At 42.3% G+C, this 26,489-nt stretch overlaps 1 protein-coding gene across 10 annotated transcripts in view; it reads left to right on the top strand.

Moving 5' to 3' along the window:
• The window catches only part of KIAA0319 (KIAA0319 ortholog), a 61,599-nt gene that overhangs the window by 15,287 nt on the left and 19,823 nt on the right, over positions 1-26,489 (top strand). For 3 of the 10 annotated variants that reach the window (XM_064443711.1, XM_064443709.1, XM_064443710.1), the window contains exons 3-10: positions 8,921-9,693; positions 18,050-18,233; positions 20,463-20,561; positions 21,195-21,292; positions 21,675-21,762; positions 22,349-22,441; positions 23,048-23,180; positions 25,060-25,288. In XM_064443711.1, the coding sequence (XP_064299781.1) occupies positions 8,921-9,693; positions 18,050-18,233; positions 20,463-20,561; positions 21,195-21,292; positions 21,675-21,762; positions 22,349-22,441; positions 23,048-23,180; positions 25,060-25,288 (1,697 nt within the window). Of the gene's footprint in view, positions 1-6,794; positions 6,829-8,920; positions 9,694-18,049; positions 18,234-19,050; positions 19,309-20,462; positions 20,562-21,194; positions 21,293-21,674; positions 21,763-22,348; positions 22,442-23,047; positions 23,181-25,059; positions 25,289-26,489 lie in introns of those variants that run through there. The other 7 variants (XM_064443713.1, XM_064443714.1, XM_064443717.1 and 4 more) reach the window with 7 other exon arrangements.

Raw genomic sequence — 26,489 nt, 5'->3', positions numbered from 1 at the left:
AAATGCTTTTGTGAATAAATGCACCTCATCTGCTCTATAGACATACGTTTCATTTCAAAGACCGCAGGAAAGTCCTCTAAGTTTCTGCTTCAGCCACAGAGATAGGTAAATTATTTCCATAATCAGACAGATGAAGAATGATAGTAATTCTTAATACTGCATCTGTGTCATAGGGAGACTTAATCTGGTGCAGGCAGTTTTGACATGGCAGCTACAATATAGGCAGACATGGGGTTTATTTCTTTAAAAGCCAGTGTTTGAATTCTGTGTGTGGAGATAGTGGCAGTATCTATATTAGCAGGAATTGAGAAAATAATACTCAGTTATCTGGCTTTCATCTCCTGTAGTGTATACAGGATTGGATGTTTGATGAGGGAGAGCCTTGCTCATGTGCTAAGGCTTAAACTGACTACTGAATTTGGAAATGTTGGGTGAGGGAGACAGGCGTTAACTACAGCTGTGCTCATAGCTGGTTTGAAGTAGTCCTCAAGATCACTCTGAGGATCTCAGTGCCAAGCTTTTTGAGGAGAACATGGAACTGAGGTTTTCGTTGCTGTTGTAAACAATAAGTATGCCTTTTGTAAACAAAATGCTCTCCTATGAGATGCTGAGTACCTGCTGCAGGAGCCATGCCAGTATCTTCAGAAAAAAGCCACAGCAACTTCAATAGAGGGCAATAATGTGTGGTAAATACTGAATGTTGGCTGTAGAGAATGACAGTTTCACGCTTTTGATGATGCTGTTAACTGTTAGCTGGCTAGAATATCCTCCATGCACATATAGAAAGTCTTGTTTTCATTCTGGAGTTGGAATTTTGCTGCATTCTCTTGATTTATCTGAGAACAAGACCATTGCACTTGGAGTGCTGGCGATATTCCAAACCTCTCCCTGTATCTCTGGTACCAGCATGCAGTGTTTAGGGGCTAGTATCACATGTTATTTTAGTAAAAATTTTAGTTTTTATTTCCATCTTGATAATTTGCAGTATTTTCCATCCAATTAATATTAACTCTAACTAAACTGGAAGGTACTTGCTGATTTCCAGGATGTATTTGCTGCAGGACATCAGTGAATGCACACCTTTGTTAAGTCAAAAGGACTTCTTTTTTGTGCAAGCTTTAAGGTGATTGACTCAGGGTCGGGAAGTTTAGATTAGATGTTCATTCTGCAGTTTTTCTCTGCTCATGAGCTTGTGCTTCTAAAGGCTAGTTTTTCTCTTAAAAAAAAATTTTGTTACCACTTGTTTTAACTTATGATAATGAGAAGGCTGACTTAATACAAGAAAGGCTTGACATTACATCATTGCGGAAGTAGAGAAATGGACTCATTAGTGAATATCTTCAGAAGAATATTGAAGAATATGCTCTGGTTTGCAAAAGAAATTGAAGTGGGATACTCTTTCCTCTTCAGTTCACATATGGTTTTTTTTTATTTTGTGCTTGGTGCCTTTTGGCTAATAATGTTTGACTGCTTTTCATGAATGTGGTGGGTTGACCTTGGCTGGCCACCAGGTGCCCAGTAAGTTGCTCTGTCACTTCCCCTTCTCAGCCAGCTAGGAGAGGAAAATATGATTAAAAGCTCGTGGGTCGAGATCAGGACAGGGAGATCGCATACCATACAGTCAAGAGCAAACCAGACTTGACATAGGGAAGTTAATTTATTGCCAATTAGAGTAATTAATGAGAAGTCAGACCAAATCTAAAGCACCTTCCCCCCACCTCTCCCTTCTTCCCAGGCTCAGCTTCACTCCCAATTCTTCTAACTCCTTCCCCTAAGTGGCTCACGGGGATGGGGAATGAGGGCTGCAATCTGTTCATAATGCTTTGTCTCTGCTGCTCCTTCCTCTTCACACTCTTCCCCTGCTCCAGCGTGGGGTCACTCCTGCAGGATACAGTCCTTCACAAACTTCTCCAGTGTCATCCTTCCCATGGGCTGCAGTTCTTCAAGAACTGCTCCAGTATGGGTCCTTTCCGTGGGGTGCAGTCCTTTAGGAACAGAACGCTCCAGCATGGATCTCCTGTGGGGTCACAAGTCCTGCAAGAAAACATGCTTCTGCATGGTCTCCTCTCTATAGGTCCACAGGAGCATCCGCCAGTGTGGGCTCTCCATGGGCTGCAACTTCTTTCAGGGCTCATCTGCCTGCTCTGATGTGGGGTCCTCCAGGCTGCAGGTGGATATCTGCTGCACCTTTAACTTCCATGGACTGCAGGGGCATGGCCTGCCTCACCATGGTCTTCACCACAGGCTGTGGGGGAATCTCTGCTCTGGTGCCTGGAGCACCTCCTCCCCCTCCTTCTTCACTGACCTTGGTGTCTGCAGAGTTGTTTCTTTCAAACGTTCTCAGTCCTCTCCTGGCTGCTGCTGTTGCGCAGTGATTTTTACCATTTCTTAAATATGTTATCATAGAGATGCTACCAGTGTCACTGATTGGCTCAGCCTTGGCCAGCAGCAGGTTCCTCTTGGAATTGGCTCTGTCTGACATGGGGGCTGCTTCTGGTGTCTTCTCACAGAAGCCACACCTGCAGTCCATTTCTCCTCATGCCACAGCTACCAAAACCTTGCCACCTAAACCCAATACAATGAAAAACAAAGCTGGGACAGTAGGCAGATCACCTAATGGATACAGACACCTACCACTGGCTAATGTTTGTGCCTCTCAGGAGGCTTGAGCTGGATGTGGCAATAGGTAGTGTGTACCATGTATACCATGTACCATGCCTCTCTCACTCATCGTCTCATGCAATTTGGATGATTCAGTTCCCAAACCTGTGGATGCAGCTCCTAATTTCTCCACATAGGCATTCCTTATAGTGCGAGTCTCATTTCCCTGGCTTTTATCCATTCATTGATGAAGTCAGCTTATATTAAAATAGATTTAAATTATTTGGCCATTAATAAAAATCAGTAGTTTTAATGCTAATGCATCCAAAAATGATTTTTTTTTCCTACGAGAGAGAGAAGGCATTGCTTTCCACGACAGAAATAACAGTTCACTTTGCAACTGGGAATCCAACACATTGGAATCAATTCAGTCTAGCTCTTATCTTGAGCAGGCATATTCTAATCTGGCACTTGAGGCAGACCTTGCAAATACTGCTATTGAAATGCATTTCTGCAAGTCTAACAGCATTCTCATGGCTGACTCTCAGTTTTCACATACTGTGTGTTCATATGTGGTGCTTTGTTCTGAGATCAGCCACTCCAAGAAAAATGCAAAGACGGATTGGCAGGTAGCTGCAGTCACAGGTGTTGTGCAGTCTAGTATCCTGTTTTTAATTCCATGCAGCCCGGCCATAGATTACATGCCCTCCCAGAGTCTTTGCTACACATCACCAGTATTCCTGTCTACTCTAGGGGCGAGTGTTTCTAAATACATTACAAGCCATCAATTTTCAACACATTTCATACAGCTCCTCTTGGACTTTGAAGAATAAGATGAATACCCTTTTCTTCCGATGTATCTAACACATGAAACACAGGCCAGGAGTGTCAAAGGACACTTCAAACCTTTGAAATTACAGGGGGACCGCTAGCTTGGGGTTGCAGTGCATTCTTTCTTGTACTGCTGTGGGTAGATGTTCTAGTAATGTGTTCTGATTCACACAGATCTTTCCGGAGAGACAAGACGGTGTAGTGCCTGATTCTGATCTCTGAGATTATAGTGAGTTATGCAGTATGCTGGGTTAGTTCACACTCTTCATGTCTCTGTTGGAAACGGTCTGGTGTTTCCTTGTGGAGGGATGTAATGGCTGCACCCATGCATCTACCTTTCTGGTCTCCAACGGCAAATATCCAGTATCATTCATGGGACAGACGAGCCATCTGTTGAGTATATAGTGTGCTTAGATGCTCATGTGTAAATTAAGGGGAGAATGGGCTGTGGGTTGGATGAATCGTTTTGACAGGCTAGATCTGGTCTGTGGTTTGGGCACATTTGGCTTGTGAACATAACCACAGCCTGGTTAAAAAAAAAAAGGGCAGGGGAGAAGTGTTCTTTAGGTGTGGAGTTTTTGTTCGGGTTTTTTTTGTTATGATTTGGGTTTTTTTCCCCTCTTTAAATAGCGATTAGTTGATTTATCAGTGACAAACAGGGATGGTAACAATTCATGAAATGAAAACAATACTTGGAGAGGACCATCAGGCTCATTGAACTGATGAGGGAGCTTTGACAGACCCTGGACCTGAGAAGTGAATGATAAACATCATGAAGGCTTCTGTAATGGCCACAAAAGCTTTGTAGCTCATTGTAGATGTAACTAGAATACTATTGGCTTTAGCTCTGTGTTGAGGATTTGCTTTTATGTAGCTGAGCATTTTTTGTCTTATTTGTTCTCCTCCTCCCTTTGCAGTGCTTAATCTGCAGTCAGCATCCTTACTGAGGCCCAAAAGAACTCTTTGGCATCCCAGATGTATCGCCATTGAAAGACCTGTGAGATTTCAGCAAAAGGGAGGGGAAACATCGGGTAATCTTAAAGCAGCCTGTAGAAAAAGAATGAAAACACATTCATGGTGTACAGAGGTGTTAGCTGTCGCAAGAGGAACTGATGCAGTGACATTTCGGATGTCGATGAAGTTCTTGGTAATACGGCTTTTCTGGTTTCCAGGGCAGTACTTTCTATAGGCCCTTATTAAAGCTGCTGGAGTATAGGCATTTTTCAGTATTTATGGTCTAAAGCGTGCTTTTTAGGGGTTTATAACTCTGCTGTGGAAATTGGCTCTAGCTTGAAAATTGGAGTTCAGGTTCTCCTCTTAGGTGTCTGCAATTGGGGGGAAAAAAAAAAGCTTTTTAAAATTTTGTTTCCAGAACCTTATAAAAATTGTTTCAATGTGTTATTATGGTGGTAGGAAACACAAAACTTATTTCTTACTGATACAGCATCTTTCCTCTCAAAATTCACTGAAATGAGGTAAAAGTTACTTGGATAGATTAAAAAAAAAAATCATTAACCCTAGAAATAGAATGGAACTAGTTTGTTGCTTAGAGAGTGGAGGGAGCAGATGTCAAGCAGAGACAGCCCTACTCTTTCTGTAGGAAACTCCATGCTCATTTAGTTCAGAGGCTTTCAGGCTGTGAGAATAGTGTGCCACGTGAGCCCTCAGTGCTGTGCTCCCAACAGGAAGGTTAACGGGAGGTGACTGGTCATATCTGATTTTTCTTGGTGCAAGGTCTGAATCTGAGCTCTTCTCATCTATTGCCTGTTCCCTCTTGCCCCTTCTTTCTGCTTCTTGTTGTGCTGCTTGCTGCTACGGAAAACAAATAGACCAGCCCACAAGTGGATGGTTGTGTCATTGCAGGGTTTCATATTTGGGTAATTAGCCGTGATGAACCCAGTGTTATGCTGTCACAATTTGCTGCTTACTTACTAAAGAATATTTGCCACCCAGTCATTCATGTGCTCATGGCTGTGTGTAAGCCTGCCACAGAAGGGGGAGAGCATCTGTTACGTTTTGGAGTTAGTCTCGCAGTCCAGTTGAGGAAAGGTCTGCAGAAAGGTCTGTGATGGAAGAACAGCTGTGTTCCTCTGGGCTCTTGGCATTAGTGGACTCATGCACCAAGATGTGAAAGAGTGGTAGCGTGCAGCTCAAAGGGTGTGGATGTTTCCTCACTAAAGGAAGGAATCTCTTTAAAATGAAGCTGTATTCTACAGTATGACTGCTTGTTAGGGTTTTGGGGAGGGGTGGGTATGGGGTTTTTTTAGGGTAACCTGCTTGCCTGACTAGGTCTCTGGATATGTCAGTGTTGTCCTACTGTTGACGTAACAAGATACAGCTAAAAGGAAGGGGAACACTTGGCTTGCAGAACTTCTAGGCTATTGATGGCCCAGGTACCAGAGGGCTCGTAATAAAGGGAAGCAGTCTTTCTGTTGATAACCTGAATGAGTACTTCTGAAACAATAAACAGAATTGCATTATGGGTTGTTTGTTTTTTTTTTTGCCATTACTGGTCAGAATAGAACAGTACATTAATCTCTCAGTTCAGTTAACTAAAGGAAAACAGCTGTGCTATGACCTCAGACAGCAGGTAATGATGTAGCAGGCACAAATGTTACTATGTGACCTTTCATTTGGCATACTTTTAGAAAATTTTCCGTAAATAAGAGACCTCAATATCTCTTACTTGAGCCTGTTGCAGACTGGAGGGTGGATGGGATTAAGGGGAATATGAAATGAGAGATCAGTTTAATTTCACTCTAAGCAGATCTTACATGTTTTCCATCTGAAGACTATGGGCACACACCTAGTGTCAGGCTGAAACAGCCATTCTTGCCCACCTACTGCTAGAATTTAACTTGGCTGAAGCAAGAGATGAAACGGATTACTTTGATATTTGGATTACATTGTTAGATTTAATTTAGAGTTGGCAGGGAAATAATTTTCCCATTGTACAGAAATTCTAAGCGTAACATTTTTCCCATCCCCTATTGGGATGAAACCAAGGCCTTCTGACATTTGAAAGTGGGGGTAACTAAGGTCTGTGGCTAGGATCCTTGCTTGGGAGATTGAGGTTCAAAGTCATGTGTTATTTTAGGAATATGCTGGACTTGATTCTCTGTATTGCTAATGAAACACCATTAATTTCATGGGGAGGTTGACTCTGGAGTGTGATAGTTGATGTATCAAACTGAAAGTGGCAGAGCGAGATTTGAAGCTTTGACATCAGGCTGAGTGAGGATTTGAAGTCTGGCCTCAGGTTACAGTTTTGGACTATCCAATTGTGTAAGTCTGTCTTCGAGACAAGAGTTATTGGTCATTCTTTTCTGAACAAACAAATAATGAAACTTTTTAATTTCTTCTAACAGGCTGGTCACGTTCTCCTTCAGGGATGAGGTAAAGAAGGGAAGGGATGAAAACTGCCCTCAAAGGAGTTTTTTGACCCACCTTAATAGTGCTGTTCCTGAAGTATTGTAATGAGTTGTTACTGACCTAATATTGCACATCCACACAGATTCATGTTTTCTGTTTTACCCTATTAAAGGCCAGTTTCTCATCTCCGTGCTGACTTACAGGACTAACTAAATTGATATGGATTGAAAAAAGGACAGAATGGTTAAATTGGCTGACTCCTAAACTTCATTTTGACCCAGAGCTATGCTGGCTCCCCTGTCCTAATTTGTGCAGGCAACTTAAAGGAAAGACTTGTAATGACTATTCAGAGACTCTCCCAGGGTCTTATGTTATTGTATGTAAAGGAAATATTTATATGCAATGTGAAAGAGAAAAATGCACAAATCCTGGGTATCTCCTGGGTACAGATAAAGATACTTAATATCTGGGCTATGTTAGAAGAGGATAGGTTGTTTTAAACTCATATGCCCCTGGATAGATTTTTTCACTGAAAGTGTAAAGTAGAAGAGTAAACAGTATCCCAGCTCTGTGTGAAGGAGTAGCTGGAGGCAGAAGAAAGGTACTTGAAGCTGTTAATCCTTTTTGCCAGCTTCCCATTCAGCTATACCTGTTTGCAAGTCATTGATCTTTTTTAAAAATTGGTTTTGTTTCATGTTTTTCCTTACCCCAAATAGCCAGCTCTGCAAAACTGTCATAAAGTGTTGTATTCTCTATCCCTCAGTGTGTGGTGCAATTTTTTGTTTGTTTTGGGAGTTCTACATTTTTTACGTTCATCCCAGGCAGTATGATGCCCCACAGGTGTTTTAGTAGCTGTATTCAGATCATGTATTGTGAAGGAGTGTGCTGCAGTTCAGCCCAGAAGAAGCGGTAGGAACTGTAGTGCAGTGGCTGGACACACTGCATGCATAGGAGAATCTCTTTTGTCTCCAAGGCTCTAGGTCATGGTCAGACCTAACCCCTATTGCCAGCCTATTCCTACTGGATTTAATTTTTCCTGCCTATGTGGTCAACAGATTTGATCTGGAGTCCATTAGTCAAGCTGCCTTTTATTTTTTCTCCTGCCATATACTATTGTGAATAATGAGATAGCTGCTGCCAGAGCTCAACTGTTAATGATATGCAAAGGAGGCAGAGTCAACTTTATCTTCCATTACTTTGTGAGCTCCCAGGGGTGACATCTTGTTTTCATTGGTTGAGTTAGCAAGTCTAGTTGAAAACCAATGTAAGAAAAATGTCCTGGTTTTACTCAACTGTTTTTTTAAGCATGATCAGATATTTTCAGGTTGCATTTTGGAGAGAGGAATTGTGAAGAGCAGTTACAACTAGAGAAAAAAACACCTGGAACATATGTTAAAAATTGACTGAGATATACTGTATGTTGATTCATGCTTGATTTGAACACTTCACGCTGTTTGTGATGTCCTGTGAAAATAATTCTGATGTCATACATCATTACGTCTTCACTGCAAAGGAAGGAAAGATGCTCCCTGCTGGGGCAAGCTTTTGGGATTTCACATGAACTAGTGGCTAAAGCAGCAAAAGTTTGAGAATTTGTTCTGGCTTTTATATTAAGCCCAGCAATTATGTTGGTGTGAAGGTCAAGTGAGATGGCAAGTATTTCTCCTGTGTAGATTTTTGCTGCCTTCTCCCTCAAATGAAACAATAGCATGTTACAGCATCTTGTTTGAGTTCCGTTTCAAAACATGTTTTGCTCACTATGCTATGGGGGTAATGGAGGTACCCCATGATATTTTTTTTGTGTTCCATGCTCTGTTCTTATTTTAAGTATTGACAACTCACTTTCATCTCTATATATTAATAGCAAGGGAGTAAGAGGTACTTCGCAAATAATATCGAGATCCTACACTGAAAAACCCTATACAGGACAAATACTATTACAAAGGGACGTGCTGAAAAAAAGGTAGTGGTAATGTTAATGAAAGGAAATGAGCTTATTTAAGCAGGGTACCGCCTGTCTTTATCTTGTCTCCTGTGATAAGCCATTTTTGGTCACAGTAAACTATATTATGGATTGGTTGTAGTGTTGTGCCTTATGTTGGTGGTGTTGTTTCAGGTTCCATTTGTGAGCACTGCAGAGAAGGAGCCACGTACTCAGGTGCAGTAATATCTCCCAACTTAGAGACCACTAAAATTATGCGAGTTCCTCATGCTATGTCAGTGTCTGACTGCATCGCAGCATGTTGTGACCTCTCTGGTTGTGACTTGTCCTGGATGTTTGAACGACGCTGTTACATCGTGAACTGCCAACACAAAGAGAATTGTGAACCTAAAAAAATTGAAACTGTAAAGTCATATCTTACTTTTGTGCTCAGGCCTGCTCAGAGGCCAGCCTCGCTGCTAGGATTTGGGCAAGTGATCCCAAGCATGGTCCACTCTGTGGGACTCCAGAATGAGCCGTCTGAGGAAGTGAGTAGCCTGAAAGAGCTGTCTCTGCTTGGTAAAGATCCCAGCCTTGAGGAGATCCCTGAGTACATTGATGATTATAAAGAGTTGGAGCAGGACCCCTTTCAGGTGAGCATCAAACATGAGCAGAAGGAGAGCACGGATTATGCTGACTGGGGTGTGATGGTGGCAGGTGAAAACGGCTTCAACTCTTCTGTGGGTGATGATGGAGATAACCAGGAAGACTTTGCGGAAAAGAAAGGGGAGGCTAGGAAGGTGGAAAGCCTTCTGAATAAAAACAGCTCTGAACTGAACTCTGTCACTGAACACTCCACAGAGAGGTTGTCATCTCTCCTGGAGATTACACCATTCCCTGGAAAGACATTTGAAAGTGAAGCAGCTGTTCAACTTCTTGCGCAACCTGACGATGCTTTGCAAAAAGAGGTATGTTTGCCCCTCAGGAAGCAGGCAGAGTATGGTGAGGCCACTTAGACATTATTTTGTTTTTCAAATCAAATCAGGTTATTGCTTTCTTTGTAATGTAACCCTAATGTGTGAATGACTTACAGTCCTGTTACAGTGTAGAAAAGGCTGAAGGGGAGAGGGTTATCTTAATAGGCAGATTAATTGCTAAAGGACTCTTTTTTTAAATCAGATGATAAGGAGCAGAGCTCCTTTTGGGACACAGTGGGGTTTCCTTGGAAGTGTACAGGTGAGCAGGCCTGGACCTGGTGTAATAGTGTTACAGTATTCTTCCCTTCTTGACCCTTGGTGACTCATTAAAAGAAGTTAGCTGAGCAATACTATTGGACCCTCTAGTATCCAAAGGCCGAGACCAGCAAACATAAGTTCCCCCTTCAATAAAATTAAGCCTGTTTTACGGGTTTCATGTTACTAATGCACAGTGGTGTTACAGATGTAATGGTGCTGAGTAAATACCTTTTATAATGCTTTTAAAACAAAAAGAGAGGCAAGGTAGATAAGGAGGAACAGTGGTGGTTTTGGACCACAATGTACAGCAGGATAAAGCAGATAAGGTGTTTTTGTTCTCAGAATCCTTTTCTTGAGTCTGGCAAATAAGTTGAATACTTAAAACCTACTTTAGATGTTTAAGATGCACCTGTTTTCTATTTATGGAAATCAGTTTGATCAGTTGGGACTAAAGAGGCTCTGGTTCCTTAAGAACAGGGTGGAATCAGCTGGAAGGTTGAAACAGGCTGTAAAGTTAACATTTACTGGGTTTGATACACACCCCTGCTAGAGGGAAGAGGAAACTTAGCAATGTTAGCTGGATTGCTCTAAGTTCCACCAGATTTTGTAACAAGCAACTGCCTGTCTCTTGATGTAAAAGTGATAATTTATTGCCATTACTGTAGGGAAGAAAAATGCATGTAAATAAGAAAGTTGCATGAAATCTGTGACAACTGAGATTCTTGGAGGGGATGACTGAAATGGCAACAGTATGTGTGGAGAACAGCAAGCCTTAAGATACAGTCTATCTTGGATATCATTGCAGCCTAGAGTTGTGGCAGTTTCTGGGCTCTGCTTTGAGATCTTCTAGATATTCTGAGAACTGGGATTCTTGGTGGGCCTCTGGGTGTGCTGTGAGCAAAATGAGTGGTTGCTGCAGCTGGGAGAGGACAGCTAGCAGAAGCTGGGGCTTCTGGCAGCTTCTTATAAGCTCTGTCAGCTGATTCTTGATCAAAGGATGCTTTGGTCTTTTGCCCTAGCCAGCTCAAGATCATGGAGGGTGACACACCCTTTCAGCAGGTGCTAGGGAGCTCTGCCTAGAGATGCAATGAGCTACTCAAGAGTTTATATGGGTCAGGGCTGGCAGGACAGCTGTTGTGGGCAATATTAGGGTGCACGTCTACTCCAGACTGGTCAGGAAGAAGTAGATCAAGCCTTCGGGCAACTGGGATGAGCTTCATATTCACAGCCTCTGGTCCTCATGGGGTATTGAAGCCACCCCAATACCTATTGAGAGGGCAAGAGAGCAGGGCACGAGCAATGCGGGAGGTTTCTGGACTGTGTTGGTAACTAATGCGGAGATGTGATTGTGGAGCTGACAAGGAGAGAGACTCTGCTTGACCTCACCCTTGCAGGCAAAGAGAGATTGGTCAGGGATGTGGCCGTGCGGTGGTGTTCAGGCTCCTGAAACAAACGGGAATAAGTCAAAAAGCAGGGTCACAATCATGGGTTTCAGGAGAGCAGCCTGTGTGGGATCTACTTGGAAGAATCCCAAGGAAGACTTGTCCTGGAGATAAGTGGGGACTATGAGAGCAGGTTGCCTTTCAAGTATCACCTCCTCCAGGCTCAGGATAGCCAGTGGCTTTTATGATTGACCAAGTTGGTCTGGAGCATATTGGCACAAGTAAGAAGAGATTAGAAGTTGTCTCCATGCGTATGGAAGGACGTTTGATAACAGATAAAGTGCTGTTGCAAGTTGAAAATGGGGTACTGCTTCTGCAAGCAGAGTTGATGACAGAAGATTTGTTTTAAAAAGTATCTACCATGCAGACCTTGAAATGAGCATAAATTAACACGGAAGTTTAGGCGAGGTGGGTAGATACTATTTGTTTTTTTTCTATTAGTATGCAAAAAGTACATATAAATGTACCTATGAAAAGTATGATACCAAAGCATACTGTCCCTGGTGATAAAATTTAGATTGACATTCTGCATTAGAGTTGTAGTTAGTTCTAACAAAGGGCAATAGCTGAGCTGCCTGTACAAAGCTAAAATTAAGGAAACTCAGCCACTGCTGTACTAAGCTCATCTCCCATTTTTCCTTCGTCTGCTAGGGGAAGCTAACAAGCATCTTTTAGTTACTGCCTGTGCTGTGTGCTGGAAATTAAGCCATGAAAAGAACCTGCAGTAGCTCCATGCACGACCTTGTTTTTGCACTTTGGGCGTGCAGTAAGACTTGAAGCTTGCCTTCACTGTGTTTTGCTGGCAAACGGAGGCCATGTTAACACTGTGCTAAGCTTTAGCCAATTATCAGGATCTCTGCGACTGAACTGCTTATGCTTTGTGTCTTAGAGAAGCCATACAACTTTGAGTTCACCTAAAGTGTGTGGCAGACGGAACTGGGCAAATTTGTTCCCAATCTCTAAGGGATCATGTGAATACAGTTTTCTGAAAGTTGAGATTTCTCATCTTGGCAGTGGTGAAGATATATATGGCCAAGCCTACTTTGTAAATCTCTAGTTTGATTTTTGCCACCCCAGCCAGAATAGAAAGATTTTGCTTTCTCTTAATTGCCTGCCTGTGTAGATGGGAGTTTATAGTAAAGTGAAATGGAGAGAAACCTCTTTCTCACAGGGACACAGAGGAGGCATCCCTGTGTGGTCTTTGTTATGCTAACTGAAATGCCTGTGGAAAGGCTGAGGAGTGAGCTTGTTTCTTTCAGTGTGGAAGGGACAAAGCTCCAAAACTGGGTCAGTCTTTAGACCCAGCTGGTAGTGATGTTGAAGAGCTGATAAGTTAGAAGGTGATCTGGCAATGCTGCTAGCAGGGCTGTAGAGGGTTGATGGGACAGCATTGAAAGCCGTTCATGAAATGTATTGTGAAATTACTGTAAAGGCTCTCCGTTAATGTAGAGAAAGGTTAAGAATCTGAAGAAGCAGAAGGTTTTGAGAAACTGCCAAAGCCTATGTGGCCTTTGTTTCTCAAGTGGAAATCCTTTGAATTTAGACATTTGTAGAGAAATGAAGGTGATGAGCGGTTCTGGCGAACACCTTTCCCTGGCCTTCCCCAGGTTCAGCTTCAGTCCAGTCATGTCTCCTCTCCCCTTCCAAGTCTCCGCTTCACCTCTTTTCACTGCACATTTTGCTCAGTCCCTTTGAGGTGACAGGCAGCACAGGAGGTTGGGGTCAGTGCATGGCTGTTTTCTTTTTGTCACTTGTTGCCTCTTACTCTCTTCTGCCACTGTTCCTTCCTTCTTACTTGTTTCCTCTGCTCCAGTGTGGGCTTCTCTGTGGGCCTCAGTCCCCTGGAAGGTGGCATGAAGTGCTTCCTTCCAAGAGGGTGTCTCCAGCCCTGTACCCAGTAATGACCCCTTCCACATATTCTCTCTCTTGTCTCCTGTTGTGCATCCCCCCCACCTCTTCCTGTGTCTCCTGCCCCAGTGCCTATTGCCCTTTCTTAACCATATTTAAGTGGTTGCAGTGCCGGCAAACAGTGGCTTGTTTCCATCTACTGCCAAAGTGTCTGGGACCACAGGGGTGACCCCTGCAGCCAGTCCCCTGCCACCCAAACCTGGCCAGTTATGCCTAACACAAAATTCCAGCTTGACTTCAAGTTTTTCTGGTTTGGGAACGGCACTCATGACTCTAGTGAAAAAGATGCTGCCTCTGATAAAATCTGGTGATAGGATTTCCTTCTGATGTGTCTCTTTCTCCAGCAAGCAGACATTTTAATCAAATCTCATATGGATTGTTCAGGCACATACTTGTGTTTCTTTCTGAAAAAAATATTTCTTTGGAAACCAAATTTTGTTATTAAGAAAATCCTAGGTTTTTATACCGGATTAAAAATGCTGAGATGTCTCCAAATAGTTTTCTCACTGGTATATGATCCAAACTGCCTTTCAAACTGTGCCATTTTGTATAGGTAATTAAGATGTGAAGGTCTTAAAACAATTTTTGCTAATAAATTTAATGAAATACCCTCTGCTTATTGCATGTTATACAATATTTTCCTGTCCTCTCCTTAATTCTGCCACAGCAATTCTATAGCTCTGTTCCTAGGTCTGTGCTGACGTACTCTCTTCTGCAGCTTCCAGACAAAGCTGTTTTGACAAGCAAAACAGAGCAGGGTGGCAAAAATGCAGTTCCCTCCCTTCACAGTAGTCACCAGGATGCAGTGTCCTCAGGTGCTGTGTGCTCTTTGTTCAAGGACCTGGAGAAAGATTTTAAACTGAGACCAACCAAACACAGGCCTCCAGAGTCTGTGCCCCAGAAGCATCCGTGTTATGAATGCAGTCAGGTGTAAGGGGTTTCTGTATGTGACTTGGGATAGAGCATATGGGGTTTGTCAGTTGAGTAACCTGGCTTTTGGGTTTACATCAGAGTTCAGAGTGATCTTATGGTCTGTAACCTTCTAGCAGCTCAATAACATGAATACATATGGAAATCTGTACAAAGTAAATGCTGTCAAGCTGCCAAAACAGAAATCTGCAGTGCTGCCCATCCTTGAAGTAAGATACCTGGGAAGTACTAATTGTCTCTTTAAAATTTCCAGTTAACATCTGAACAACCTCATCTTGCTTAACAGGTATTAGTCAGATTCCAGTTACTGCAATGCTGATGATGCAATGTTTCAAACATCTATTGAACAGGTTAGGCCTGACTTGATTCTTGAGTTTATTGCATTTACAGGAATAATGGTGCAGTCAAAATGCATAAAACTCCACCTGAGAAAGCTTAAGATGGCTGCCAGAATATATGTGATAAAAAGCCTTTTAATATCTGATTGGTACAGCTTCAGAATTGATACGTAAGATTAAGAATGAAGTGGGATATCAGAGATGTTCATATCTCATTCTGGCTTGGTTTCAGTTTCGAGGCCTGCAAATACTGAACAGTACAGTTTGGTTAAAAACGCATTGACTTGATCCCTAGGGGGTTGTATAAGATCCTGAAAGATGTTTTGATATTTAGATTTACTTATCAAAAATGTTTATTTCTTTCCTGAAGTCTGCACTTTGTGTCATACAGTATGATGGTTTGCTCTTTTGCAGCTCCCCTACTACACAATTAGTAGAGGTCATACTTCCTTGAAATAATTAGACAGATAACTGAATGCAGAGGAGGAGGGAGAAGCAGATCAGCGAAAGACCAGAGTTGCACTGCTGACAGAGCCATAGCTTCCATAAGCTTTTCCAGACAAATAAGAAAGAGCAAATGGTACTGCAGTTCTGTAGTAAACTTATGTGCAGAGGGACATGGAGGAAACACTGCTGGGGAAGCAGTTGTATAAAACACAATGCTAGCAGCCCTTGACTCAGAGTCCTGATCAATTGTTTTTAGAAATACTTGGAGAAGATGATTCCTTGAGGGGGAAAAGGTGGGTTACCTGGAGGATCAGGATGGAACAAGGCAACATGGTTGGGCTTGTCCTTCCCATTCATAGGGAGAAAACAAAGCACCCAGTCTGTGGGGTCAGCCAGGGACCAAAAGTGGGGAAGGATCCCCCCCGACATGATGCTGTTGCCTCCACTGTAACTTTGAACTTCCCCATGGAACTGCACGACTAGTTTTTTTCCTTTGGATTATGGGGGTGCTCTTGTTCTGTGTTGGAATTCTCAAGACATTTGTGTTCAAGTGAAACCCCCAGAACTGAAGGACATGGGCCCTCACAGTTGGTGTATTTATTTTGTAACTAGGAGTAGCGGCTGTAGAGGTGGGTAAAAGCAACAAAAATCCCACATAGCCCATACCAACAGAACTGCCTACCCTACTCACTCCCAGAAAGAGTTGTCTTTTCTTTCCTTTTTCCTTTCAGCTTCCAAGCTGGAACTTTGGTTAATCTTGCCCTCCACATCTACTCCAGCATATCTCTCAGTTTCTGCCTGAGAGCTCAATTTCTTATATTGCCCCTGCCCCAACTATCTGCTGCCTGCTAGCATTCTTAGTTTAAGCTATCTTTTTGGCTGTGACACCACTTCCAACATGACAGTGCCACAGGGCACCTTTTTTGACTGCAGAGTCTCGCCTAGGCACCATTGCAGAAGAGAGTGTCCTAGGAAAGGTATGTTTGAGGTGACTTTGTCCCTATGTCCTACAAAGCCAGGATGGCTGCTTCTCAGCTGATAGATTGGCAGAGGGCCAGGAGAGGAGGAAAGCCAGAGGAAGCTCAGAAAAGTAGATTTCCTTCAAATTTGGAAGGCAAAGAAACACTTTAGTTTGCCAAAGTGTGGTAAAGATGATCTTTTTGGAAGATGTGGGATGGAGTGAGTATGTAAAGAAGAGCTGTCTGGAAGAAAGGCCTTTCGATAGGGTATGAGGCAGGACAGGCTTGATGGTGTCCCTGTGTATGATAATGTTGTCAAGGGTAAGATTCCTGCCAACGGTCCAGTATTGGCATGCTGAAGGCACTAACTTAGGGGAGCTGCAGTCACTGATCCTGCTGTCAGGGTCCCTACTGCTCAGAAAGATTTTCTCTCTGTCTGCATATTGGGCAGAGTTGGAGGTGTGGCCACAAACATGCTTGCATTGTCTGTGTTATGGACCCATCTGGAGGTGCAGCTTTTGCTATGGTCCTCGGCATCCTCACAGAGTAGGCAGCCAGACCCAACATTGCTGTCACTGTCCCAGCTGCACAGGGATCTTTTCTCTCTGCCCTGGTTGGAGGCAGAGATGGAGTTGCAGATGACTTGCATGGTCTCTGTTTCCTCGTAGGCTGGGAAGCAACAGTCCCTGGCATTACTTTCACATTCCCAGCTGCACAGGGAGCTTTTCCTCCTGTCCCCATCCAAGGCAGAGCTGCTCTGATTTCCTAGGGAGGCAGCAGACTGAAGAGTGAAAGTGGAGCACTTGAAATACAAAGAGAAGTTGTGAGCTGGGACTGTTCAGCCTTGAGCAGAGAGGGTTTGCAAGGGATCTTAACAATGTATAATATAATGTATAATATAACGGTGGCAGAGTGAAGAAGGAGGAGCTAGGCTCTTTGCAGTGCTGTCGAGTGACAGGACAAGAGGCAATGGACACAATCTGAAACACAAGGAATTATATTTAAACACTAAAAACCATCTTCTTTCTTCCTATTAGGATGGTCAAGCACTGGAAAAAGTTTTCCAGAGAGGTTGTGGATTATCTGTCCTTAGAGATATTCAAAGCCTGACTGGACATGGTCCTGAGCAGCCTGCTGTAGCTGACCCTGCTCTGAGGAGGGGGGTTGGACTAGGCTGTCTCGAGGTCCCTTCCTCCTTCAGCCATTCTGTGATATGAGTATGCATTTTACCAACCTCTATAATCCTATTCTTCAGTTAATAGTTTATGTACAAATAATAGCAGTATGTCATGCCTTCACGTGACCCACACGGTAGCCATAATTGGCAAAATGCTTTTCTCTAAATGTTAGGTCAGAAATAAGTCTTGAGAATGTAAGGAAAAACTATTGGCCTGTTGAGACTAATGTGTTGCTGAAAGGTGATGGGGCCTGAGAGAGAGGGGCAAGGTGATGGGGAAGGCTTACACAGTGCTGAGTTATTCCTGCAAAATGTCCTTTGCTGCAGTTCTGATTTATTAACAAGGTGGAGCAGTGAGAATAACACTACTGCTCGGTGACTGAAGTAGAGACCTCTAGGGCATTTTGTTAGTGGTGAGGAAAAAAGCCGTGAGCAAGTTCTGGTCTGAGCAGATGTGGTAAGAGGCAAGGATTCTGTTATGTTTATGTGTGTATGGCATGAAGACAATAATACTCACCACACAGACTTTCTGTCATTGCCTTTTAGAGGTTTAAGACTATATTTAGGCCTGTCCTACTGTTCTTTATGACTTCGAGAACTGATAGTCTTAGTTGTATTCCAAGTTGCCTCATTTTGATGACCATAGCCTACACTGTTCTGCATCTGAAACTTGGAAAATGATTAGCATTTCTTAGAAAGCCTGACAGGGAAAACCCAAACCAACCAGTCTTCCTTTGATAGATATTATGTGTATGAATAAAACCTCCTAGTAATGTAAATCAGTAGGCTCAACTTACATGCTAATAAGAAAACCAGCGTACCTCTAAATCTAGAAATGTGAAAAATGGCTCACTTATGACAGCTCTTTCCCTATGATAAATTTTTCAGGCTGCTACACCTTCCCTTTCTTCAGACAAACTGGATTTCTCCCCAGGTGTGTCAGAGAAAACCCAGACTCCCACAGAGGCCCCAGTGAATGTCACTGAAGGTGGGATCATGCTACTTCCCACTAATACTGTGCCATCTGAGCCCATGCAGCAATTCACACCACCTGCTACTCCTGCTAAATCAGGTAATGTTTCATCATAGCTGGAGATCTGCGGGGTACCTGCAGGTTGGACAGTGGGCGGGTATGGCTTTCCTACTGGCAGGCTTCCAGCCTATTGTTAGTTATGAGGTCACTCCTTATCTAAATGTAACATCATCCCACTTTAAGCCTGTAACACTGCAAACTCCAGACCCCTCAGCCAGTTACTTCCGAGGCAAAACTCTGACTGAGCCCGTCATTAATGGGGAACTATAACTCAAGGAATACAGCAAAGTAAAAAGCAGAGATTAAGAGCCTTTTTAAAATGGGTTAATTTTTATACTTGGTGAGAAATGTCTGAGGCTTTCTGGAGTTTCAGAATAGTCTCTTCTAGCCATACTGTTTTTGTGTGATGCTTCATAACATTGTTCCCTCTCAGAAACTCTTCAGTAGGGTTCCTGCTAGATTTAGTTGTCAGATACGCAGCAACATAGGTGGGAACTGAGGAAGCTCAGCCCTTAACAGGGGAAAGGCCCAGCCCTTAGCAGGGGAGAACATGACCTCCTCCTCCTGTAGAAAAAAAAAACAGTTTTGCTCTAATTTCAAAGCTGTGATCAAGCTTATCAGACTTCCAGATGCAGAGCAAAAGTTTTTATTTTGAAAAGAATGTGTTTAACCGCTATGTGCTCTGTAGTTGTGTTAAATTCTGTGTGTATGTTAGAGCATCTGCTTTCTCTTGCTGGGTTTCCTGCCTCCCCGTGCACCCTGACAAAGGGTTAGAAGGGCCACAAGAAGCAGAGAAGCACAGATGTGTGTTCTTCTGCACTCCTGGTGTACTGAGGGATATGGAGAGCTAAGCCCTTTGCTTCCTGGTAGAACAAGTCTGTTTTGGGACATTCTTGGCACCCTTTGCCAAACTGCAGCCTGCCAGCCAGGATAACGGTAGGAGGTAACAGGAAGAGATGAGCTACAAGAGATCCCTCTCCAAGGCAATGGATCATCATTACCATTGAGTGTTGACTAGGCAGCTCCTCCTCCTCCTTCACAGGAGGAGGTTGAAGAGGACTCAAAAAGGAGCTTGGAAGAAGAAGCTGAAGGGAAGGTTGTGATGAATCTCACTGTAAGTACTGCTTTGTGCAAGGATTGCCTCAAGTTTGTGTGTTCTCAGCCCTACTGTTTTGGAAGTCTTGAAGACAGTCCCTCCTTCACTCCTTTGGTCATCACCCTCATCTCTAGCCATTTTATTGTCATCTCATGTGGAGGTCAAAGTACAAACCTCCACTCCACTGGTGTCTAGGGCAACTCCCATGAGCAATTATGGAGCCTTGGGTGCATTTAAGTAGCAGTGACAGAAAGTGTGTAGTCAGTGTGGCCTCTTCACTTCATTCATTTTTAACCTGTCAGCTGCCATTGCTAGGTAGCCTCTTCCTCATCTATTCAGAGTTTGTAAGTTGGACGTTTAGACACTAGTGAATGTTGCCTTTGGAGAGCCTTTGTTCCATGGGTTCCCAATATTGAAAGACAGGCATTTAAAACCTTTGAAATATAGATCTATTGGAACCTTTCTTGAGGTGGTGCTTTGGTATGTTTCTGTTGGGGACTGGATTTGTGAACTTGGGCGTTTTTGGAAGAAGAAAGAGTTTTCACAGATGAGAACTAGGAGGGTGTTTCTGGATGGCAAATAGATTGAATGTGCAGTTCAGCTATGAAATAACACCTTTGCCCTGCTATACTAGTGGAATTTTAAAAGGGTCACTGAGCTGCACATTGAGGCGTGCTTCACAAGTGCCACACAAACATAGTAGTGTTTCTTGGTGCAAGAAGGTGTGATATTAGAGTACTAGAATGGACCATGTTACTTTACTTAATGAGGTTTGTTCTGGTGCAGATGGATTTTTTGTTTCTATAATTGTGTATTTTTTAATTCCTGCACTTCCATCCAATTACTAAGAAAAATGCATATGCAGAGCAGTGTTACCTGTGATATACAGGAATAATCAGAATGCTTTTGTCTAAAACAAAAGTAGGGGAAATGACACTTCATATTTGGGGAAGAAGAAAATTTTGGTTTGGTAAAAGGTGAAGGAGCCATAGTCATGATTATGATAAATTATTATTTGTTTATGTATTGAGGAATTTTTTTTACTTATCCTTGCCTATGCACTGTAGAATGTAAAATTTTACTTAAGCCATTACAAATAATATTTGAAGATACTAAATTTATACCCATCCCATCTGTTAAAATATAACGTACTCATTCTGTCTTAAATACAGTAAAAGAACTTATTGTGTCTGCTGGAGATAACATACAGGTGATGCTACCCAAAAATGAGGTTGAACTGAATGCCTTTGTTGTCCCGCCACCGCCTACAGGTGAGTTGAACGGTCTTGGCATACGAGGAGGTGCACACACTACCAAGCTGTAAATGCAGGCAAGTCCTGAGTTATGTGGACATCCACACCTCAGGATAAAACTGGCTTTCTCATGTCCTACTACTACTTTTTTGTGGCTCCAAATGCAGAGAGGATTTCCTCCTTTGGATTTTAGAGTTGTTGGTGGTTTTGGGTGTTTTTAAGTAGCTTTTATCTTCAGAACCTGAACTCATTAGCCAGATGGTTCAACAGAAAGCTGGTAGTTTCTACGAAAAGATTTAAAGTTAAGGAGGGGAAAAATAGGTTCTGATTGCAACATTTACCATAAAACTACCAGCTTCCAAACTTCAGCAGCAAAGAATACACATTTCATAGGTAGCTATGTAAAACATGTTCACTTCACGTGAAGCTGGTTTTTGTGAAGTCAGTTACATCCTTGCTGCTTTGCCAAGTTACAACACACTGTGGAAGTTGAATGTGTATTTGTACTGCTTCATTATGCAGGCTTAAACAGTGGCAGTTGTGATTTCCTACTGTAGCATTTTATCTGACGGATGGTGACCTTGATTTCTTTATTTCTTGGGCTTAACTTGAAGGCAAAGCTGGTAACTTATGCTGTGTTATTGCTCTTAGAAACAACCTACACCTATGAGTGGAGCTTAATCAGTCACCCTCCTGACTATGGTGGTGAAATGGAGCGCAGGCACAGCCAGACCTTGAAGCTCTCTCATGTAAGTGAGCTGTAATCTCAGGCTCATCATATAGTGCGGACCTTTCACGGAATCTAACCTGCGGGGAAGGGCACCTTGATTCAAGGAGTTTGAATGACTGCCAGAGTCTCTTCACTTGCGTGTGTCACCGAGTCTTTGCCAGATTAGAAGTACCTCTTTTAGAGTGCTCTAATAATTTTCTAAGAGTAAAAAATTCCTAAGTGTTTGCTTTGTATTCCCCACTTCTGGGAAGTGACTAGTGGCCTTTTGTGTGTATATTTATAGAAGGAGCTCTAGGTTTCAGATATGCAGATTATTCTCTGTTTACAATATGATCGGCAGATTTGTGCATGCTGCTTTTGTATAATTCAACATGTAACCTGATTTGTTCTGTTTGTCTCAGTTATCGGTGGGACTTTACGCCTTCAAAGTGACAGTTTCTGGTGAAAATGCCTTTGGTGAAGGTTTTGTAAATGTCACAGTCGAACCAGGTAAATCAGTTGGCTAAAATGTTGAAGAAATTTATGTCATTACAAGTAGTTGTACAACATGCTTATCTAATAGTCTGGCAGTTACTGTCCATCAAGGACATCTTGTAGTCGCAGTCATGCAGAGATGTTTTATATTTTGGTGTCTGTAAAGCATTTTAAAGGAAGTAGAGTTAAGGATCTTGGGATCTTGCTCACTGTGTTTAAGTGCTCTCTGGTCTTGAACCCTTCTGAGGCAAGGCCTGAGATAGCATCGTGCCACCTTTTATGGTGCCCTTCTCCAGTACAGCTGGGAGCAGCAATTAGGCGCTAAACTGGCTCTAGCTGCAAGTAACAGTGCACAGGCCTGATCTAAATTATACCAGTTACAAGTGGCTGCAGCAGACAACTGCTGCGTCCGTGCACGGCTCTTAGTAAACTTTTCCCTCCCTTGTCTGAAAAGGACAGTAGACGCTGCAAAGCTGTCAATCCTAGATTTAAATCACTGGGGACTGTTGATCTGTAGAGCTGACAGATTAGTTTTGCCTGGGCTTTCACTACTTTTTTTTTTCTCCTCTCCCCCCCACCCCCCTCCCAATCTTTCTCACAGCACTCAGAGTTAACCAGCCGCCTGTCGCCATTGCTTCACCCAAAGTACAAGAAGTTTCTTTGCCTACAGCTTCTACCTTCATTGATGGCAGTCGTATGTACTGGACCATCCTGTGCTTATATCCTGTATTTTTAATTAATTTAAATTAATTAATTAAACAGTTACAACATTATTGCTTGTCAGTTACAAGTGACATTCCTTCTTCTACTCAGAAGTCCCCTGAATCATGATTTATTTTAGGGATTTGAGTCCAGTTATAAACTATTTTGATAGATTAAAAAAGTGATAATATGCAACCTTCCACTTGGGGCTTGAGATGCAGTGTGTTGGAGGCTTCTTCCTGTCCTGCCCAGAAAGCCCCTGTGCCAGTACAGCTGGGGTCATGGTAGAGAGCTGTCATGTTGGGTATGATGAGATGTTGTAATTATGTTGATAATTACTGAGATCAGACAAGTTGGAATGTGCAGAGTCTGAGATGGATTTTTATTTGTATGTGTGAAGAATTTTTTTTCTTAAGATAAACCATACCAAATGTAACTTGGAACCTTTGGTTTAGCCGCTATGGTACATAAACCGTGTTCAAATATGCTTGAAAGGATAATTGTAGAAAAACAGTTAGGGGTCAGTACCTGAAAGACTTTAGTATTCATTCCAGCAATTGCTACAAGAAACTGATATGTTTTTCTTTAATGAATGTAGAAAGTATAGATGATATGAAGATAGTGAGTTACCACTGGGAGGAAGTTAAAGGTCCTTTGCGAGAGCAGAAGGCATCTGCTGACACACCTGTCTTGCACTTGTCTAACCTTGTTCCTGGAAACTACACTTTCAGGTACCTGCACAGATGCTTTCCTTTGGGGTTTTAACTATTTCTGTGATGTCAGCTAAATGGCTGTTTCTCTTTGTGCTCACATGTACCTCCTCAAACAAAAACCGTCATTTTTCTTCTGCATGCTGTTACCCTTCATTTTGCACAGTGGAGAGACATAGGGAAAAATTCTAATAAAAAGTGCTTGCAGTGATTTATTAGACTGGTGTAGTGATACTTTACAGCACAAAGTTATGCAAAACAAGGTATCAGAAATGAAATATCTCCCGCTCCCAGCAATAACAGCTGTGAGAGAACACTTCCCCCCGCATCTTAGAAGTTGGCAAGTGTCCTGAGATGAAACTCTGCAGTCAGGCTATGAAAGTCATCCCCTGAAGGGTGGTGGCAGACAGTACAATGTCGGGAGACTATCGTCACAAGGCACTGTTGTGTGCTGATTTTAATGAGTCATTCTGTTCTTCATAAAAGCCTTTGCCTTGGTACTGTTTTCCTCCATTTATGCATTGCTGAAGCTGGATTTTGTCCAGACAGGGAAGCAATGTTTGTGGTTCTGGGTGCTTTAATTAAAATCAGAGTTAATTTTCTGAACTTCTAAACTTAAAGCCTAGTCTGCACAGAGGCGGACTTCCCACTGACCCAGCCTGGGGTATTTGGCTGCCAGCGGGTAACAGCCTACCAGTCAATATATTATGTATTAGTGTAGCATCAGGAGGACGTTGATGCCAGTGTACGTATACAGTTAAACATGGTCCTTTGCATAAGCTTCACCAAAAATGCATAGCTTCAACTTTCATTCTGTGTTCTTTACTGGAACATGTTGTTCCAGATTGTACAGTAGCAGAATGAGCGTAGGACTTTTTCCTGTATTAAAAAGGGCAGAGCTTGCTTACAAGCAATGCTCTAAGTGTGTTCCAAACTCTGGGGAATTAAGAAATCGCTTGTATATCTGTGCACCTTTAGGGGTGGCTGAGGTACTTGAACAATAGAGCAGTGTGTTCAAGCTTACAGGAAATTAGCTTGTCAACAAAATGTAGTGCTGCTGATAGGCATGAATGTGCACCCACTGCAGAATTATGTGTTCCCTAATGGCAGAATTAATGAGCACTACTTTTGTTCCCACTCAGAGAAGGCTTGAAGGGTGGTTCCCTTCCATGTGGTCAGCTGAATGCAGTTTTCATTACAGAGGTGAATTAGAGATGTAGTCGGTTACCACACTGTGGAAGGCAGTCTTTCATCACTTTCAAGTGTCTGCAGCAGTTTCAAGATGATTTGTCATTGTGTTTCGGAGAAGCAATAGAGTTTTTTGTTGTTTATTTGGGTTTTTTAAAACCCTCTACTTTTTTTTAGTTTTGTAGCTTGACATCTTAAAAAATCTGAGCTGATATTAAGCTCCATTAAAATTAGTAATAGTGTGCCACAAAGAAATAAGAAGTTAGGAACTGCTACTATGCAAAACAGAGCTTCTGAACATTCAGAGTAGTTTTGGATATAGGTGTTAACAGGGACTGTTCTGCTGTGGCTGATGAATGAAATCCCTGTTTTTTTACTGAGTAAATGTTTTAAAGAATTTGCAGTGAGATCTGTTTGAAATTGATGAAATTGCTGTTGACTGCAGGGAAAGGGTTTTATCTGGGATCCAGAATAGCTAGGGTTTTTTTTTCCTTCTTAAAGGTTGAAAGCTGTATTTGAAAACAGTCTTCTGAATTTCTTTTCTACCGTAGTTGAGGGATACATGTTTCTAAAGCAGAAGTTCATATAATCTGACCAGTGGCTCCGTTTTAGGTGGTGTTTGGAAAAGTGCCAGAAAAAAGTTAACATTTGAACTTAGGACTTCGCAGAAGTCCATCTTAACAGATTTCCAATATTGTTTTTGCTGTTGTAGACTCACAGTGATTGATTCAGATGGAGCAGCCAACTCCACCATTGCATCTCTGACTGTCAACAAACCAGTGGATTACCCACCTATTGCCAATGCGGGACCTAATCAGGCAGTCACCTTGCCCCAGAACTTCATCACGCTGAATGGAAATCAGAGCAGCGATGACCATGAAATTGTCAACTATGAGTGGTCACTCAGCCCCAAAAGCAAAGGCAAGGTTGTAGCAATGCAGGTATGTCTATTTCTCCTTGCATAGGATTGGAAAGCTCTTTTATTTTTGTGTCTAACATGAGCAAGCACATACCTAAGTAACTGCCTAGAAGCACTGAAATATCTAGAGTACTGTTACTGTCTTTTTTGTTTGTTTGTTTTTCTTTCCTTCCTCTCTGATGTATTCAGCTCTTATTTTGGATATTACTTTTAATTCCTTCTCATAATTTTTTTTTGTTCCTTGTGGCTGTTTCTGATTCCTGCTGTTGTCTGTTCCCTGGTGGTTTGGAAAGGCTTCGAGTTCACAGTGTCTGTCCTTGGATGCTAGAGCCTGTTCCACAGGTTTCCATCTTCTGAGATGTTGGACATGCTGACAACTGTTTTTGGGAAAGCGGGGGGGTAGTCAAGGTTTTCTTGTAACACATTCTCCTGGTGAAAGTAGGACTCAAACAGAAACAATTATGCAGCTGCGCTCTGTGGTGGGTTTTTATGCTCACAAAAACATGGGTTTCCTATGAAGGCTAACTGAATTTATTCTCTTATTTTCATGGCTGTATATTTTTTTTTCAAATCTAAGAGAAGTTAATAACTTTCCATGGATTTGCACTCAGTAAGTTGGAGATTCTTGTAGCAGTTGAGGTAATTGGTAAGTTTCAGCCAGCTGAAACTCAGAAGCCATTTTTTATGAGACATGATTTCTGCTATGTTGCAAATGCTTTAGACCTTCAGAACTGGAAATAAATCACTTTGTAGATCTGTTTAGAAAAGCAGTAATATTGATGCAAGCATATACTGTAGAGGCAATTACAAAACTATGGAAGAGCTTATAGCATAATGGCTTACTTCTGTTCATTTACCAAGGCAAACGCTTTCCAAAAGCATCCATGCAACCTGCACTTGCAGATTTTAAAAGCCGTTCAGTCTTAAAGCAACCTTCGTGAAAGAAGAGAATGACTGCTTGAGACACCTAATGGATTAATTGGGTATTTAATACAGAAATGCAAGAGCATTTTACAGTTTCTTTTCAAGAGTGTAGTAATCTTTTCCGGTCCCCAAAGCTGAGGATGCTGGTCTCAGCTGTGTTACATGGTATCCAAAGTTAGAGTGCAATGTAAGAAGTACCTCTGCTGGTTAGTTAATTGTTCAAGTCCCTTAGTTCTCATTATCATCTTTATAAAAAATAATAATAAAAAAATTTTTTTAAAAGCCCACCTTAATTACAT

Source organism: Phalacrocorax carbo, chromosome 2 (genome assembly GCF_963921805.1).
Source record: "Phalacrocorax carbo chromosome 2, bPhaCar2.1, whole genome shotgun sequence".
Lineage (NCBI taxonomy): Eukaryota > Metazoa > Chordata > Aves > Suliformes > Phalacrocoracidae > Phalacrocorax > Phalacrocorax carbo.
The sequence above is the reverse complement of the archived record's forward strand: the minus strand, read 5'-3'. Positions and strand labels throughout refer to the sequence as shown.